The sequence below is a fragment of the Cibotium barometz genome, chromosome 25, assembly GCF_041138505.1.
Source record: "Cibotium barometz isolate CiBa-2024 chromosome 25, ASM4113850v1, whole genome shotgun sequence".
NCBI lineage: Eukaryota > Viridiplantae > Streptophyta > Polypodiopsida > Cyatheales > Cibotiaceae > Cibotium > Cibotium barometz.
This window is the reverse complement of record NC_141070.1, coordinates 31800146-31819287: the sequence shown is the minus strand read 5'-3', so window position 1 is coordinate 31819287 and position 19142 is coordinate 31800146. Positions and strand designations below refer to the sequence as shown.

Here is a 19142-nt window from a genome sequence, read left to right as displayed (position 1 = left end):
AGAGAGAGAGAGAGAGAGAGAGAGAGAGAGAGAGAGAGAGAGAGAGAGACGTAGTAGAGCTCAAGTATGTGAGAGTTAGATTGCACCACACACAAGAATGATTATATTATTAGTAATACTTCCACCATGTATAATGCTTGTATAGGCACCAAGGCCTTATTTTTTGAGCCTAAATAAGAGGGCGCTCACACCTAGTGTGTGCACACCACTAAGGACACTTGAGTAGACTCCAGGCTAACTCCTGAATATCCAACACAGCCTCTTGACTTTATAGACCCACTTAGTACTAATGGCTTTCTTGCCAAGTGGTAGAACCACTAAATCCCAAGTATCATTTTTTTGAATGGCTTAAATTTAATACTAAATGGCTTTAACCTAATTTGGATCTTCTTGAGCCTCTTCAAAAGACTCAGGCTCATCTACATCATGCAGAGCACTAAGAAATGAAAACTCCGCTGTGAAGAGATGGTTTTAGCACGGATCTGGTTCTACTTTGTAAAGGAGTAGACAATTTGCTATCGTGCAAGGTGCTTCTAACCCATTTAGGCACAAGCCTAGACTCATTAATTGTTGATCTTTCAAAATTTAATGCATCGTCCAATTGATCAGAAGTTGGTGCATCAGCTTCTTGAGCATGCCCCCTTACAAAAAACAATGATCAATAGCAAAATCTTCTAAGAGTATCAACAAACACTAGCACTAGTAACAAACCATCAAATATGTCCAAGCAATTGGCATAGGTATCTTTATTGAATTCCATCATAGGATAGACAAAATCCTCACCAACAAAGAGAACATCCCTACTGCCAATGATTTTCTTGTTAAAAGGACTATAGAGATGATAACCTTTGGTTTTGAACTATAGCCAATATAAATGCATTTCACTGCCTTATCATCAAGCTTAGTCATGCTTTGTGTTGGCACATGGATATATGCCAAACAACTAAAAACACGCATGTGTTCAACCTTAGGTTTTTTTTTGAACCAAGCTTCATAAGAAGTGATGGTTTCAAAGCTTTAGTGGGACACTTGTTCAACACATAGAGAGTACAAAGAATTGTTTCCATTCAAAACTTGTGTGGAAGGCTACTGATCTTTAACCATGCATCTAACCATCTCCATTAGAGTAGTATTCCTTCTCTTAGTAGCAACACCTTGTTGTGGTGTATAAGGAGCCATGCATATTGGTGTTTAATACCTCATGTCAAAAATTCCTTGAAAGCATTAGACAAATACCCCCCCCTCTATTTGTACAAAGGGTTTGGACTTTTAAAGCAGTTTCATTCTCAACCAAAGTAAAAAAAGTGTTAAAAAATAGATATTTGCTTTCATGGGGTAAGACCAGGCGAATTTGTTATAATTATCAATGAAGGTAACAAAGTAAAGATTTCTTGCCAAAGACAGAGTCCGCATCAGACCACACACATCACTGTGTTTTTGGTCAGCTCTATCTGCTACATTCTTGGGGAAAGGTTAGCAGGAGAGTTTTCCAACTTCACAAACATATCTGGGCGGGGGATCAAGTTGAGGTAGGTCCTCTAACATCCCATGTTTCTATAAAAGCATTAAAATCCACCAATATATGGATAAACCTGGCATGCCACAAGTGGGCATCTTTCATTGCTTTTGAAGTGTGTGCCACATGTCCAATTTGTACAAACCATGGCCGAGAGTTCTAGTAAGCACAATTTGCCTGTCTTGTTTTATATCACGGACAATGTATTTATCATTTACAAATTCAACATTAAGATTCTCCCTTACTAGAGTGGGCACTAAAAGCATATTCTTCTTTATAGCTAGAACAAAAAGTACATTTTGAAGACAAAGATCCTCACCACTAGTAGTGGTAAGTAAAATCTCATCGATTCCTTTAACTGGATAGAAGCCATTGTTGGCACATATAGCAGTGTGACCATCCTACCCAAATTCCATATTATTGACCAAATTTCTTTGAGAAGTTATGTGCTTGGAAGCACCACTGTCAAGATACCAAATGTCTGAAGCAGTTGCACTGAGACGTGAATCTTGGTCAGGATTAAAGTTGCAAATATTCATAAGTGAGAAGTCTTCAAGGATATCATCAAAGAGTTCTCTTTCTTGGCACTCTGGTTGTCTAGGGTAGAATTGGGAGAACCTTTGTTACATTCCTTTTTCTTCTTTTCTTTGCATGTAATTTATAGCAGTGTTTAAGTACGTAGCAAGGCTTCTTGCAATACCGACAATCTGTTTTGGCTTACTAGAATCATCCTTAGCCTCAAAAGATTGGTTTGAATTAAAGTTGTTCTTTTAAGTCCTGCAACTTAGTTAAGTGTTCATTCATGAACCCCTTCTCCTACATTTTCTCATTATCAAATTGCCTTTTGAGAAAAGCAACTCGTGCATCGTTTTTATAGTCTCTAAAGTGTCCCCAAGAAAGTTTAGATGTTTTGCAAGAACGATTGTGCGGAATAATTTCTCTTTTGACAGACAAAGCAATAAATGCTAAAACTTGTGCATCATTAGAATCCCATCTTCTTCGGAGCATGTGTCTGGATCTTCTTAGGAGCATGTGCCAGAGTAGGACTCATCACCCCACTGACAACACCCCATAAAGCCTTGGCAATAAGAAAATCTATGACCATGAAACTCCAAATGAAGTAATTTAACCCATCCTGCAACTTGGTTAAATGTTCATTCATGAACCCCTTCTCCTACATTTTCTCATTATCAAATTGCCTTTTGAGAAAAGCAACTTGTGCATCGTTTTAGCTTGATATATAGTCTCTAAAGTGTCCCAAGCAAGTTTAGATGTTTTGCAAGAACGATTGTGTAGAATAATTGCTCTTTTGACAGACAAAGCAATAAATGCCAAAACTTGAGTATCATTAGAATCCCATCTTCTTACGAGCATGTGCCAAAGCAAGGCTCATCACCCCACTGACAAGACTCCAAAAACCCTTGGCAATAAGGACATTTTTTACCATGAAATTCCAGATGAAGTAATTTAACCCATCTAACTTGTCTTCTTTTGAAAGATTACGAAACAAATCCAGATAAGTTGGTGGAGCCATGCATGATTGCTATTGAATGTCATAAAGAGAGATGCTGAAAATAGCTTGAAATGAAGCCACCAAATGCTAATGGCCGATCTATCAATCTACAAAAAATCTACAGTTGAATCGGACGATTGAAGTCCTGGATTGAATGATTGTTAAAAGTGTAGTTGAATCGAATGATTGGTTTAGAGAGCAATCAAGAATCCTAGGTCACGAAAAAAGATCGGAGTGTATGTGTGTACAACATATAACATCATGGAGAATTGATAGTTAGTGAGCCAACATTGTAGTCGTGCACACACATTCGTGCATACTTGCACAATGCCCACAACACAAATGAATAAGAAAGATCTTTGGTGTGGATTTATGAAGCTGCCCGTAATCCTTCATACCTTAATGGTATTGTTTCTTGCAAGTCCAATTTCTTTGCTTTGCAACCCAAAAAAGCTTATTTATCTTCATTTCTATGAATAATTTTACAACATATGTTGTATCTTTTCATCATAGCTATATTAGCACAAAGTTTGTCATGCCCTTATTTGTTTGCAAAAATAAAATAAAATTTTGAAGTAATGCATCTGTGTATGAGACGTCCTAAACTAGACAGATACTTTTGATCACATCTCTCATGCACTCTTTTTCTTCTCTGATCTCTCTCCAATGTAATCCTAAACCTACAAGAGTTTTTTGATCAAACATAATTCAAGCAATTTGAAACTCTTGGCTCTTTGAACTTATTATACTTATGCTTACATTAACGAGAGTAGATTTTCACTTCTTTTTATCAAAACTATACTCCAACATTCCAATTTCCTCCTAGTTTGCTTGGTTGTTCAAATCTCACTTGCATAATGCACTAATTTTCTTTTCCAAAGGGAAAATATGATGGCATGTTTATGTTGGTGCAAGTGAATTGGCATTTCACGAGCTTAAAGACTTCTTTTGAGTGGTATTACTTGCAACTTGTACCTCTTAAAATTTCCAAATGTCTTAAGAAATTGAATATATAGCTCTTTTGAAGTGAAAAAGAATAAGAGTGTCCTCTCCTTCCGCTCAGGCAAAGCGTGTTGTATTTATGCGAGAGTGGGACCATGGCATTTTCTTTTCCTCTAGTCCCACAAGTCTTTCATGGCACCATGATGCTCCTTAGTGGTTGAGATCACCTCAAATATTGGGGTGATTCTATTCTATTCCGACTTATAGCCGTGATTTTTGTATGCCTTTTTTCATACTTAATAGAAGTCTCTTTCGAGAGAGAAAAAAAAGAATAGGAGTGTCAATGGGCCCTTGCCTGAGAGCCACTTAGCTCAACCCAACCAAAATCCTACTACCCAAGAAGTTCGGAGTTCAAACCCTGGCACCTCGTGAAAAACAAAGGAAAAGAAAGAAAAAAACAAACACGACTTCCTTTCATGCGATTTGTGTTTAATTCCACTAACACTGATTTTAGCATGCAATGATATCAATGAGAGATCTGAATAAGGAATCAAATCGTAATAAATGTGGTAATTACTCTTAAGAGGATCCCACCACAGCCAACCATTCATGGAGTTGTACAACATATTCATGTCAGCTTACATTTAATAGTTACATCACCACCTCATGGTAGGAAAAAATATAGTTTTCAAACACCCAAGTCAAATGTAAGGAAACATCCTTGCAAAGCCATCTTGGCTGAGTCTCAAAGAGTCTCTTAACTGTGTTGTATACAAGAAGCAAGTTTTTTGTTTCTTGATACTCGTGGGTTTTTAAAGACACATTTGGTTTATCACACACTATTATCAGCCTGCAGGTTGAAAGTGCCAAAGCCCCAACCTTGAGAGGGAGGCAATAGACTCGCGAGACTGCCCACTACAGCTCTCATGTAGGGCCTCTTGGTTGGATCTGAATTTGTACATTTAGCTGCTAATTGGGTCATCTGGCAATCACCATAATTGTACATCATTCAGTAACATTGTTGAAAGTAGATGTGTATCCTTCAAGATTATTCAATACTTTAGGTAACATCATGCATTTGGTTAGGAGATTACTTTACATAAACATTAATTAAGGGTGAAAAATAGTGGTAGCATCAATGGTTTAGTTTAAAGCTTATGCACTATGAAAAGCAATTCATTGGAGCTGAACAAACTCACCTTCCACACTGAATTCAATGTGTGACTATCGTTGAGGACAATGTCCTTCAACGTGGGATCAACGAAACTGCTAAGCTTCTCTTTGGCTTCTGAGTCTTTTAAAAAGCCTTCTAACTGCAGTCATTGAAAATGCTGTTAAAATACAATTATTGAACAATTGAAACTCCTGTATTCTAAATTGAGGGCTTCCTCTGAAAAGTTAGTTGTCAATACCAAACTAGGCAGTGATCTTTTGTTTGACATGGAATCTTCCTCCAAGATTACAATGGCGTCTTTAGCCGAAATGAGTTGCATCAACACGACTCCAAATGAGAATACGTCAACCTTAGGTGATATCTCTCCACATGTAGCATATCTATCAAGTAAACAATGGCATCAAATAATGAAAACAATGTCAGTTAAAGCTGCACATGTATGCGCATGGGTACATGGATGACAGTGTGTATCCACATGTATGTGAACAGGTACATAGATGACTATTTAGTGTATGATAAGAAGAGATAAGAGAGAATCTTGTGGATGTGTCTAATAAGTATGGGTGATACTACGATGCACGCTATCCATCCTCATTAGCATAGTACAGAATCATAAATACAAGATGTAGCCTCAATGAATGTTCTCACTCGGGAGCCATATATCCTGGTGTCCCACCCAAGGTTAATGTTCCAATAGCCTCACTTAGTTTAGCCAAGCCAAAGTCAGCAACCTGCAGTGTGCATCATAAACTCAATAAACCCATCCCAACCATGACTGTTGCAGCATCCTGAATGTATAAAAGCATGAAAAACTGACCTTTGCCCGAAGGTTGTTGTCAAGGAGTATATTTTCTGGTTTTATGTCAAGGTGTACATATGATGGAACGGTATGCTCGTGAATGTACTCCAAAGCCCTTGCTGCATCAAGTGCTACTTGAATCCTAGAAGCCCATGTCAAAGGTGTACCTCCTTCACAAAGGCAGACATATAATTAGAAAGAACCCTTTGATTATATAATATTTACGAGTTACGAGAGTTACGCTTTCCCAAGATTTGGTAAAACAAAACCCATTTATGGACAATCATGCCTTTGGATTGTTGTTTATGTGGGGGATTAAATAAGAAGGCTGAGACCAGGGCTGCAACTTTTGGTCCTTTTCCATTCATGACCTAAATTTTTAAATGGGAACTAGGATCTCTTCTTATGAATGTGAGCTACTTGGTAGGACAAGCTACTTAGCAAAGAATAGAGAAGAGTTGCCAACATGATACACGCTAGTTTGCAGCAACAGTGCCTGCTCAAATGAAGAGAGAGGGCTCCAATTTATAGATTTGGGGCTCTCATGACCTAGAATGGCAAGTAAAAGCTATAATGACAAGTGTAGAGCTGAGGTGACAAGTGTGAGGCCACTTGTCTCTCTTTGATCCATTGTCATGCCACATCTCATAGTCTACCCCATTCTCTCTCTCTCTCTCTCTCTCTCTCTCTCTTTGTTTGCTTACTTTCGAGGTCAACGACTTTCTCTCTCTCTCTTTCTCTTTCTACGAAATCAACTCAAACTAGCTGAGTCAATTGCGCTCTTTCTCCAGCTCACGGAGTCTCTCTCTCTCTCTCTCTCTCTCTCTCTCTCTCTCTCTCGCTTGCCATGCTTTTAGCTTTCCTTCTCTCTTTTCATACAAAATATACAATTTATCAACAAATGCTCTCTACAAAATATACACTTGCCAACTTAGTCAACGTGTGTGTGCGCGGGTGTAGCTCAGCAATATACAGTACAAAAAGTTTCTCTACATGGGCACTTCTCCATCGAGGACATGGCCACACATCTGCACTAAGACCATGCACAGCCATCCGCATTGAGGTGTTAGATCACAAGGCATTTCTGTAAAATTTTCCCATGAGCATGAGCAAACACAGCTCGGCTAGAAGGCCTGTGGTGGCCATAAGAAATCTAAACAGCAATGCCAAATCCCAGGGGGAGGACAAGCTTGTGCCAGGGGACATTGTAGAGCAGGTTCATGTCGGCAGTGTGACCCTGACTGCCCCCTTTGCAGGGAGGGCTCCAACTCGAGCTCTGCTGGCTTTACAAGGTTGGGGACACCCATGCCCAGGCAAAGGTCAGACGGCTCAACAACAACCATGTCAAGATGCAGGTCTCCATTGTCCCCCATGACTCTGTCATGATAAGAAAGCAGAAGCAAGCAATGATGCCAATCACGTGGTCACCTTCATTGATTCCACTGAGGCTGAGAGTCTCTAGATCCAAGGTACGCATGTTTTCCCTCTCCAAAAGAGCGTTTTAGGGTAAGCATGCATAGTTATATACATTCATACCTACCTGCATGCATTCATATATGCACATACATGAGGCTAAGGGTCGCTTGATCCAATTGTTTCAGGTGTAGGTGTAAACCGGCCTCGGTTTTCAGACAAAACCTAAGGGCGGTGCAAAAACATACTTGCACACAAAACACTTCAACACCATCGAGGACCTAGAAAAGAAAAACAAATAGGGGGAGCTAGAGTGCTCCTACAAGCAGTACACGGACACCGATTGGCCCCAAAACGCAGTGGCGCCCCTTGCGGTATTTCTTTAATTGTTTATAAGAGAGCTTTGATTACAATAAGGCTAGAAACTCAGCTGTCACAGTAGAACTCTTGAAGCCTGCAAAGACCTTGCATCATGGCTTCATATCCACTCGGCATCCACAAACAAGTCCAGCCATTGTTCACATCAAAAGACTCTCACACATTGAGTCTGCATATAGAAGCTTTCTCCCATGATCAGGGCTGCCACAACCATCCATAGCCTCTCACCCTACGAACAGCATCACACCCTGACATATCCAGTACAACACAGACTCCCAAAAGAGAACTCGCATCACAGCACAGCACAGCATACCATACAGTCGACACACCTGTACCAACCCTCTCTACCTTCCAAGGGAACTATCCATCTCTGTCATGGATTCCCTGTCCCCGTCCAATCAGTAGCAAGGCTGTACCAAACATGTGTCCATTCCTATACCTTCTGCGTGCATGTGACCTATCTCCTGAAGAACCATAAACATGCTTCCTCAAGAAACCTACGACCTGTTTCCACATGAAACCCTTGGGCCTGTTTCCCTTTGAAACCTTTGTCCTGTTTCCATACAGAACCTTCACAGCACCATTCAACAACAATGCCAACAACGGCATACATCTAGTTACCTGTTCCCTCATGAAACATCTGGAAACATAGAGATGCCCATAACTGTAAGTCCCTCTGTTCCTTTCCAACAGGAAGAAAACAATCTGCTCCATGAGAATGCAGCCATGCGAGCTTGTGTTGCTCCCATGCCAAGGAACACATTCAATTGACCTGTACTTGCAGTCGGAAACCCAAGCACATCGCTGAATTTGCTGCCAAACAAAAAAAAACAGCCCATAAACTCTTGTTTTGCAGCCGAGAGAGAGAACACATGTGGGTGAACCTGATGTCCAGCCCTGCACTTCCTCTTTCAGTCCACACTTCTATGTCCGGCACTGTATGTATAAACAATAGTTCAGCCCGACAGACAACCTCTTGCCAAAAGCCAAGGAGAGCAAAATTCAGTAGGCACCTGTATACACTGCAGCACAGCAACCAGCCAGCCCTCCAAAAGCCAAAGGGAGAGAGAAAGGTTCAGCACCTGTGTCTTAGTTCTGTAGTACGGCAGCCAACTGACCTTTTTTCCCCAAAAAGCAAGCATAAGAAGATATTCAGCTGCGCCTGTATTCTCTGTAGAGCAGCCCACTAGCAGAACCTTCCAAAAAGCATGAGAGAGAGAGAGAGAGAGAGAGAGAGAGAGAGAGAGAGAAAGAAAGATTTTATTAACGTCTTCCAAAAGACCGAACTCGGCCTATGAGACAAATCGGAGTACCTGTATGGGGTATCCTCTGTCATCCCAACAAAATGAAAAAGTACTGAACAAAAAAGCTGAATCTGGGTGTGCAGGGGATGGAGCTCTACTACTAGGAGAATGCAAAGCTATATGCATGGAGTATACAATCATGATATGCAACCTAGCTAGCTCCATCCTGTACCATACCGGGGGTATAAAATGGTATATATTAGTGAAGGGGGTGTCCACAGCTCCCTGAAGAACATGCCTGGGTGTGCTCTGAAGCGAGCCAGTCGTCGCTCCGCACCCTCTCTGTGAAACTGAGCTCTGATCTCTGTCATCTCGCTCTGGTATAGGCATGGTGTCCGAAAGCCAGGTGTCCTCTGTCTCCTGCGGGCTCTAAGTGTCTCTGCTCTCTGGAGAGTAATTCCCTGCCGTGTAGGAGCTGGGAGGGGGATGGATCTCTGAAAAAATGTAGTAATCTGTGTCTGTCGTCCCCTCTCTGGAGCTGTCTGAGCCTGTAATAATGTCTCTCTGTGGCACTGTATGTCTAGAATGTATCTCCCCAGTATGCGCTGGTCTGCTGCCTCAAAGATCTGGCCTAGGGAATGTGGCTCTCTGAATAAAGTGGGATATCTCTCTCTGATGGCTGTATATGCTCTGCATCTGCATACATAATGCTCCTCACTCTCCACCTCCTCTCTACACAATCTGCATACCCTCTCCTCTCAGGGGATCCGTGCTGCTCTGCTAGTCTCAATCTCCAATCAGTGTGATGAAACTCTGAGCTGACCAATAGCCACTCGGGAGCCGTGTGGTAAAAAGCCCTCCATGTATCTAGGCCTCTCTATAAATCCATCATCAGTGATACTCATGAAGTGATCTCTGTGGTATAGCATCTTCGGTGGAAGAGGCTGTGTAGGCGATATCCATGTCTCTCGTGTATAGAGCTGCCATAGATCCTGTCTCAATACTCTGTTCCTCTCACTATGAGAGAGACGGATATGTGGTGCATCCCTGTCATACTGGAATGGTGGTAGATGATCCATGTCTAGGCCATGCTGTGAGAACCAATGTGTGACCTGTGCATACCATGATCCTCTGTCTCCTGCCTCAGCCAGCTGTCTAGATGCCTCAAAAGCTCTATATGACAATCTGTCCTGTGGCATCTCTCTGAATCTGTCTAGCAGGCATATAGTCTGAAATATGGCCTCTACCATCATAGGAGGCGCAGCAAACTCTGCTCGGATAATGTCATGAGGTACTGACGGTTTGCTGCGTATCATGCGTGCCATCATGAGGGCCTGTGGTCTCTCTATCTGTGTCCACCAATGGGTAGCAAGGCCTGGCGCCCATACCGCTGCTCCATACATCAATGCCGGTGTGACTAATGTGTCAAATAGCCACCCCTTCGTCCGGTGTTGGGGTAAAGGCATAATGCCCACCCTTATAGTGTGTACAAGCCCATAAGTTATAGTACATAGTACACTTAGTACTTTTAATGTACTAAGTGCACTATGTGTACTAGTGCAATATACATGTGTGATAGGGGAGTCACACACACTCATTCCCATGAGTTGACTTATCCCCACAACTCTCTCTCTCCCTTGTTCTTCTCTGTGTATGTCTCCCACACATGAATTACTCTAACCCTAATTCTCCCATACAACTGGTATCAGAGCGTGTAGAAGAGCTTGACCGATGCAGGGAGAGGGGTGGCAATGCCTTTTTCAACCCAAGCCTCAAATGAGGTGTCATTGAAGGCTTCAGCTCCGAAACTGTGCTGGGCGTAATAGGCGACAGTGGAGAGGTTGGTGTCGTCGATATCAAAGACCCAAATGTATTTGCCACCATCGCTCGTCTTGTTGTAGGCTTTGGCGTAAGCTATGGCCTGCTGTGTGGCACCTTCAGAGTCGTCAAGGTAGGCGGAGCCCGTCATGTAGGCTGGCGCTGGGTGTAGACTGGCGCTAGGCGAGCGAAGAAGTTGACGGGCGATAGCCAATGGTACGCACAGCAGCTAGGCGCTAGGCGAAACAGGCGGACACGTAGGAGTCGGGCGCCGTGAGGATACAGCCATCACTATCGACGGTTCGCTAACGGACGAGGAGCAACATTCAACGGGTAGCCTCGCGAATATCTGGGAACACGTAGGAGTCGGGCGCCGTGAGGATACAGCCATCGCTATCACCAACTTCCCTGTGTCTGGTCATTCGCCTGCCCAAACAAGGCCACGTCTGTGACCAGCCCAAAATGCTGGCCCTCGTCGCACAGGTGGTTTTTGGCCGTCTTGGCAACTCTCTCTGATGCTGACTTTGTTGGGTTGGGGGGGGGGGGGGGTAGGGGCTTGAGCACCTGCCCCAAGGTACATCTGTTGATGGTATAAGCACTCCTTGGGGAGCCCAGAAAAGCAAACGGTGACAGTGAAGTTGGTGACTCCTGCCAAAGGGTTTGCATCTGGAGAGAAAATGCGGCTTCATCTGGCGAAGAAAGCATGTGCCTCCCAAATCAATATTGGGCTCTGCAACAAGGTGCTTTCTTCCAAGTCTGCCAAGTCGAACTTGATCCTGGTGTAGCCGCTACCCAAGAACTGGGGGTGTGTGTGTGGTTTGGGGGACTGGGCCAGCAGAGCAGCACCATCTTAAGCACGCCTGAAGAGCCCAGCCATCCGTACAGCACTGCAGGCACATCAGGAAGAAGCGCCCCCCCCCCCTTTTTTTTTTCTGCAACAGCATCAACAAAAATTCAGCCTGCAAATCTCAGAGAAATTCAAAAATTACGAGGTATTTGCCTTCAATTTTGAGAATTTCTTATCAATTCAATCAATTGAGCAGGTACAGGTGCCAAATTGCTCAATTTTTGAGCAAAATTGGCAAAATTGGGTGACATTGGTCACAATCAGGATCAATTTGCAGGAAATTGGTCAAAATCAGGATAAATTTGCACGAAATTGGTCACAATCAAGATCAATTTGCAGGAAATTGGTCACAATCAGGATCAATTTGCAAGAAATTGGATGTCGAAATTTGGGGCTTTTGATGTAATTGTGCAATTAAGCACTCATACATGCTGTATGAAGCAGCAGGCAAGACATTTATGCCTTGAATCCTCAAAAATCAGCTTGCAGTCAAGGGGCTTTTGCCCAATTTCTGTTCGGGACTGTTGTATGCAGTGTTCGGGACTGTAAAAGTTTGATTTTCACTCATTTATACAGCCAGGAGAGCATTTATAGCTACTGTACCCACTGGTACAGATTTGGTACAGCTTTGTACAAGTTTTGCCATGGCTGCACATTGATTTGAGTGAGGAAAAGGTTCAATTTCAGCTGCTGTACTTGTCGGTACAGGTTTGGTACATCATTGGTGAGCACTTGGTACTGCTGTACAGTACTTTGGAAGGGCAACAGAGCACATTTAAGGTGCTGTCCAAAATCTGCAGCAACCAGATTTTGGTGATTTCATCACAAATAGTGGGAGAAAAGTTGCATTCTTGCTTCCGCAGTGGGAGATAAAGCTTAGGAGAACAACTGTGAGCACTTTGTGTGCTTTTGGTGCAGTGTTTGCACATTTTGCAAGGAGTCAGGCATTGACAGGTTGCATATTGCTATGGCAACCACAGGTGAGAGCTCTTCATTGCTTCACATCAAGAAGCTTGAAGGCTCACATAACTATGATATTTGGCAAACCCAGTGCTACAATGTGTTGCTCCAGAAAAAGCAACACAAGCCTATCAAAGAAAGGGGTGTAATGCCCGCTTCTCTTACTGCTGAAGAGTGGGAAGATATGGATGAGCTGGCAAGATCTACTATCATGTTGTCTCTGTCAGACTCATTACTTTTCAGCATTCGTGAAGAGAAGACAGCTTGGGGAATGTGGCAGAGATTGCAGGACTTGTATGCCCAACAAAGTGCCTCAAGCAAAGTGTATTGGTTGAAGAAACTCATAGGTCTTCAGATGAAGGAAGGGGCGTCTATGACAACCCATCTAAATGAGTTTAATGGTATTGTCAGCCAGGTCATTAATCAAAAATTGGCAATGGACGATGAGTTCAAAGCCACTTTTCTGTTATGCACTTTGCCAGAGAGTTGGGACACATTCAGGACAGCCACTAGCAATTCGCATGCTATGTTGTCATATGCAGATGTTGAGGGTGCTCTTCTTCAAGAAGAGATGAACAGGAAAAACAACTCTGTTGGAAAGTCCAATGCAATTTATGCACGTGGGAGATCCCAACAAAGAGGAAAAAGCCAAGAACGGGGAAGGAGCAAGTCTCGCTCCAAAAAGGATTTGGAATGCCATTATTGTGGCAAGAAGGGACACATTAAAAAGCAATGCTACAAATGGAAAAATGATCAAAAGGAAAAGGGAAAAGGCAAAGACAAAGAGAAAGATGAAGCCAAAGATGTAAAGCCAAAGGGCAAAAGTGGAGTCAAGATTGAAGAAATCAATGTGTCACATGCAGGTGGCAGTGAGGATGAGGTCCTATTTACGTCTTCACTTCATGCCCATTCACTTCTTACAGGTGGTCATGGTATGCACTCATGGATCATTGATTCAGGTGCCTCCTTTCATGTCACAGGTTGCAGAGACTTGTTTGTTAGGTATACTGCTGGCAATGAAGGAGTGGTTTATTTGGGTGATAACCATGCATGCAAGATTCTTGGCAGAGGTGATGTGAGGCTTGTGTTTTCAGATGGCTCACAGCTTATGCTCCATGATGTCAGGCATGTGCCTGAGATCAAGAAGAATCTGCTTTCTACTGGACAGCTTGATGATCCTACATTTGGTCGTGGAAAGTGGAAAATTAGTAAGGGCTCACTGGTTGTTGCCAGAGGCTCTAAGGTGGACACTCTTTACTTCATGCATGCAGGTGTTTGTCACCATGCTAATGTAAATGCAACCGAGCTGCCGGAAATTTCTATGTGGCATAGCCGGTTGGGACACATGAGTGTCAAGGGAATGGAGCAATTGTCTCGTTTGGGTTACTTGCCTTCTCTAAAGTTTTCAAGTTTTCAGTTTTGTGAGCATTGTATATATGGTAGGCAACTACAGTGCCCCCACAAGAAAGCTCTTGGACAGAAAGATGCTCAGTTAGAGCTTGTGCATACAGATGTATGTGAGATGCCTCAGCTTTCTTTGGGAGGGGCAAAATATTTTGTCTTTTATTGATGATGCCACACGTAAGGTGTGGGTTTATCCTCTTCGTTTGAAGAGTGATACATTCTCAGTGTTAGAGAAGTTTGTTGCTCTTGTTGAGAATCAAACTGGCAAAACACTGAAGGCTTTGCGTTCCGACAATGGTGGAGAGTATATGTCCAAACAGTTTCAGGACTTTTGTGATGCTAAAGGCATCAAGAGGGAGCTCTCTACTCCTTATGATCCTCCACAAAACGGGACAGCAGAGAGGATGAACAGGACCATTCAGGAGAAGGTCCGTTCTATGTTGTCACATGCTGCGTTACCTCATGGTTTTTAGGCTGAAGCTGTTATGACAACCGTTCACCTTATAAACAGGTCACCTAACACGAGGCTTGGTGGGAAAGTGCCAGAGGAAGTATGGACAGGGAAGCCTCCGTCATACTCACAAATGCATATTCCTAGGATATGGTGACAGAGGTGAAATGGGGTATAGACTTTGGGATCCCGTGAATAGAAAGATTATACGCAGCAATGATGTCATTTTTGATGAAACATGCATGTATAAGGAGCCTGCAAGGCAACAGGAGCCTGGCAAAGTCATCTTTGATGATGATGGACATCATGGACAACAACAAAGGGCTGTAAATCAGCCATTACAGCAGGAAAACCAGCCCTTAAATGGTGCTGAAAATGGTCCAAATGGATAGCCAAAGATGGCAGAAGATATCCCTATGGATATACCACAGTTAGAGGAAATACCGGGCATGATTTTTCAGCCTTATGGCATGGAACAGGAGCCACCAATGGGTGATATGCAGGCTGGACAGCAACCTGCAAATGATGGTCATTGGGTACGGAGGTCCACTAGACCCTCCAGAGCCCCTGACAGGTTTGTTCCAGGGGTTGACTACTTGATGCTTACTGACTGTGGGGAGCCCTCATGTTATAAGGAGGCTTTACAGAGGGCAGACAAGGCTCTTTGGGAGCGTGCCATGAAGTCAGAGATGGATTCTCTGCATAAAAATGGAACATGGAAGTTGGTGCATTTGCCTGCAGGCAAGAAAGTTTTGCCATGCAAATGGGTATACAGGCTCAAAGTTGCACCTGATGCAAAGCCAAGGTACAAAGCCAGGTTAGTGGCTAAGGGCTTCAAGCAGGAATATGGTGTGGACTTTGAGGAGATCTTCTCTCCAGTGGTCAAAATGACCACACTTAGAGCTGTGTTAGCTTTGGTTGCGCATGATGATCTGGACTTGATTCAGATGGATGTGAAGACTGCTTTTCTTCACGGTGATCTCCATGAGGAGATATATATGCAGCAGCCAGAGGGTTATGCAGTGAGTGGAAAGGAGAAGCTTGTATGCAAGCTGAAAAAGAGTCTTTATGGGCTCAAACAGGCACCAAGAGAATGGTATCATAAATTTGATACATTCATGAAATCCCAGAAATTCAGGAGAAGTGACATAGATCACTGCTTGTATAGCAAGAAAGCCTTGGATGGCAGTCTATTGATCCTCATCTTGTATGTTGATGATATGTTGATTGCCGGGAAATCTCGTAAAGAGATGGATGCCTTGAAGAAGAGGCTGCATGAAACCTTTGATATGAAGGATTTGGGTGATGCAAATCACATTTTGGGTATGCGGATACTTCGGGACAGAAATCAGCATGTGTTGTATTTGTCTCAGAAGGAATACATTGGCAAAGTCTTGCAGAGGTTCAATATGGACGGGGGAAAGAAGACTAGTACTCCGTTGCCTCCATATGTGAAACTCAGTGCTATGGACAGCCCACAGTCGGATAGAGACAGGGCTGATATGGCCAAGGTTCCGTATGCTTCAGCTTGTGGCAGTCTCATGTATGCCATGGTTGCTACTAGGCCGGACATTGCATTTGCAGTGGGAGTGGTTTCTAGATACATGGCCAACCCTGGCAAGAAGCATTGGGAAGCAGTGAAAGGTGTCATGAGATACCTGAAGGGCACACAGGATATGTGCATTTGCTTTGGCAAACAGGATGCATTAGTGCATGGTTACACGGATTCGGATTATGCCGGTCATCCAGATAACCGGAAGTCTACTACCGGTTATGTATTTACATTCACAGGAGGTGCTGTGTCATGGATATCCAGGATGCAGAAGTGCACTGCCTTATCTACTACAGAGGCCGAGTATAATGCAGCCACAGAGGCTTGCAAGGAGGCATTATGGCTATCTCGGTTAGTGGTTGATTTGGGTTATACAGGGGATATTCCATTGTTGCATTGTGATAGTCAAAGTGCCATTCAGTTGGCAAAGAACCCTGTTTTTCATGCAAAGACGAAGCATGTGGATGTGAAGTATCACTTCATCAGAGAGGTGATAGAGAACAAGCAAATTCAGCTTGTTAAGATTCATACGGATGACAACCCGGCTGATCTGTTGACAAAGAGTTTGCCTCCGGAGCGGTTTGCTCATTGCAGACACTTGATGGGTATTGGATGAGGCCAGTTTCAGCCTTGATATGGCCTTGTATATTATCATGTACATGCTGTTTTTTCTTTTCCTTCATTTAAGGGCACTTTGCCTTTAAGTGGGAGGTTGTTGGGGTAAAGGCATAATGCCCACCCTTATAGTGTGTACAAGCCCATAAGTTATAGTACATAGTACACTTAGTACTTTTAATGTACTAAGTGCACTATGTGTACTAGTGCAATATACATGTGTGATAGGGGAGTCACACACACTCATTCCCATGAGTTGACTTATCCCCACAACTCTCTCTCTCCCTTGTTCTTCTCTGTGTATGTCTCCCACACATGAATTACTCTAACCCTAATTCTCCCACACATCCGGGGCTCCTGAAAATGCGCCTCGTGGCACTATCTCTCTAGCATGGCCAATGCTGCATATCCCTATGTCAATCTAGCTCTGGCTGCTGAACCCTTGGTGAAGCGTGTGGCTGCTGCAAAGAAGGTAACCCCTAGGTACACGTATGATGTCACCACCTCCACCTGGCATCCTGCGAGAGTGAATGTCAGCTGACTCCTGCCCTGTCTGTATTAAAAGACCATAACCTTGGTTTTCCCAAGGTTCACAATAAGACCCCTCTGTGTGCAAAAATCATCGAGTGCATGTAGATGCTGCTGTAGACCACCTGGAGACTCGGACACTAATACAATATCATCAGCATAGAGCATAATATGTACTGAGGTACCTGCTAAATCAACTCCATCTCCGCCTCCCCGTGTAATGAAGTCAGCCACCTCATCAATGTATAACCCAAATAGCATGGGGGAAAGTGGGCATCCTTGCTTCACACCAATGGTGCTAGCAATAGTCTCAAACATACCTCCTGGACATCTGACTCGCCCAAAAACCTGCTCATATAATGCATAGATGCCCCATGTCATATCTGCTGGTATGCCAAGAGACTGCAGGCGCTGAAAGAGCCTCTCTCGTGGTACTGTGTCAAATGCCTTGCGGAAATCCACAAAGCAGCAATAGAGCTTTCTCTTCCTCACTCTGGCCTGATCAATCATACATCTCAAAGTGAATACATGGTCAGTGGTAGAGAAAGCTCTCCTGAAGCCTGCCTGCCCTGATGAGCGTAAACCTGCTCGCTCAGCATATAAGCTAAGCTCTTGCTCCAGCACTGCACATAGAGTTTGGCCAGCACGTGGCCAACCATAACCGTCCTGTAGTTGCTCGGATCGAGCATATCCCCTGTTTTGTGAATCGGCACAATGGTGTGCATCGTCCACTCCGCAGGCAAACCCTCTGCTAGTGCCCTGTAAACAGGTGTGCGAGAAAAGGAGCTAAAGAATCTACTGCATATATGAGACGCTCACCCTGCAGGCCCATATGGTCGGCGGCCCGTCCATGCTGTAGGCGGCGGATAGCTTCCTGTACCATCGAGTGGGTAAAGAAGCTAGCTGTGGTAGGTCGAGGCTGTTGTGGTGGCTGAGGTATAGGTGGCTGCTGTGGGGCATGGTACAGTCCCACTGTACCATGTGCAGTCCCATTGTTTTTCCACCAGTAGTAGAGAGGCGCATCCAGCTATCTGCTTTCTGCTGTTCAGCCACTATGTGCCCCTGCAAAACTGCCTACCAGTCTTCCAAAAACCTGTATCAGCCCTCAGCATGCAGCCGACAGTCACTGGAGAGAGAGAGAGAGAGAGAGAGAGAGAGAGAGAGAGAGAGAGAGAGATGGGGGGCATGCGCCGCAGCTCCAGCCCGCCGCCTCCTGCTCTTCAACCCTCCGCCTTTCCACCAAGCAAAAAAGGGAGAGACAGAACATGTGCCGCAGCTTCATTCCGTCAGCCCGCCGCCTCCTGCTCTTCAACCCTCCGCCTTTCCACCAAGCGAAAAAGGGAGAGACAAAACATGTGCCGCAGCTTCATTCCGTCAGCCCCTCCAAGAGAAAAACGTGCACACCCACAGATCCAGCAGGTGCCTCCCAAAAAAACATGAGATAGAAAGAGGCGCATCCTCCAAAAGTGGAGTAGCCTCCCAAATTAGCCTTTTGGGCCACCAAAGGTTATAAAACCTTTTAAATTAAAGTCTCTTTGTCCCCTTCACACTTGGGGTTGTCCACACATGGGTTTCCTTTTTTAACTCCAAACTCATGCCATTCACACTATCCACCATGTCCCCATGCACACCTGCATACTGTCCAGAGAAAAACACAGGGTCGTGACAGTAGGCATACATAACTACACAAGTGCATTAATACATACACAATACATAAGGCTGAGAGTCTCATGTATGTACATACACATATGTACAAGCATTAGTTTGAGAGTCTCAAGTATGTATATACACATTCGTTATAAACACTAGGTTGAGAGGTCTATACGCAATTTTTATATGATTCCTCTCACTAGAAATGTTGAAAGGTTGAATTTAAGGTAAGCATCACGCATGCATTAAGTATGTAAGTGTGCGCGCGCATGTGTAGATTCATACACACGTTGTCGTGCCATGGCACGTCTATGGTGTGAAACCATGCATGTGAGGCC

General features: G+C 43.8%; 1 protein-coding gene across 1 annotated transcript in view; it reads right to left on the bottom strand.

Moving 5' to 3' along the window:
* Positions 1 to 4514: 4514 nt before the first annotated feature.
* Positions 4515 to 19142, bottom strand: part of LOC147624474 (chitin elicitor receptor kinase 1-like) — a 124418-nt gene continuing 109790 nt past the window's right edge. The window contains exons 7-11 of the mRNA XM_086819475.1: positions 5963 to 6114; positions 5794 to 5876; positions 5384 to 5525; positions 5171 to 5284; positions 4515 to 4953 (exon numbers count right to left, since the gene is read on the bottom strand). Of these exons, the coding sequence (XP_086675601.1) occupies positions 4804 to 4953; positions 5171 to 5284; positions 5384 to 5525; positions 5794 to 5876; positions 5963 to 6114 (641 nt within the window). The 3' untranslated portion in view covers positions 4515 to 4803. The remainder of the gene's footprint in view (positions 4954 to 5170; positions 5285 to 5383; positions 5526 to 5793; positions 5877 to 5962; positions 6115 to 19142) is intronic.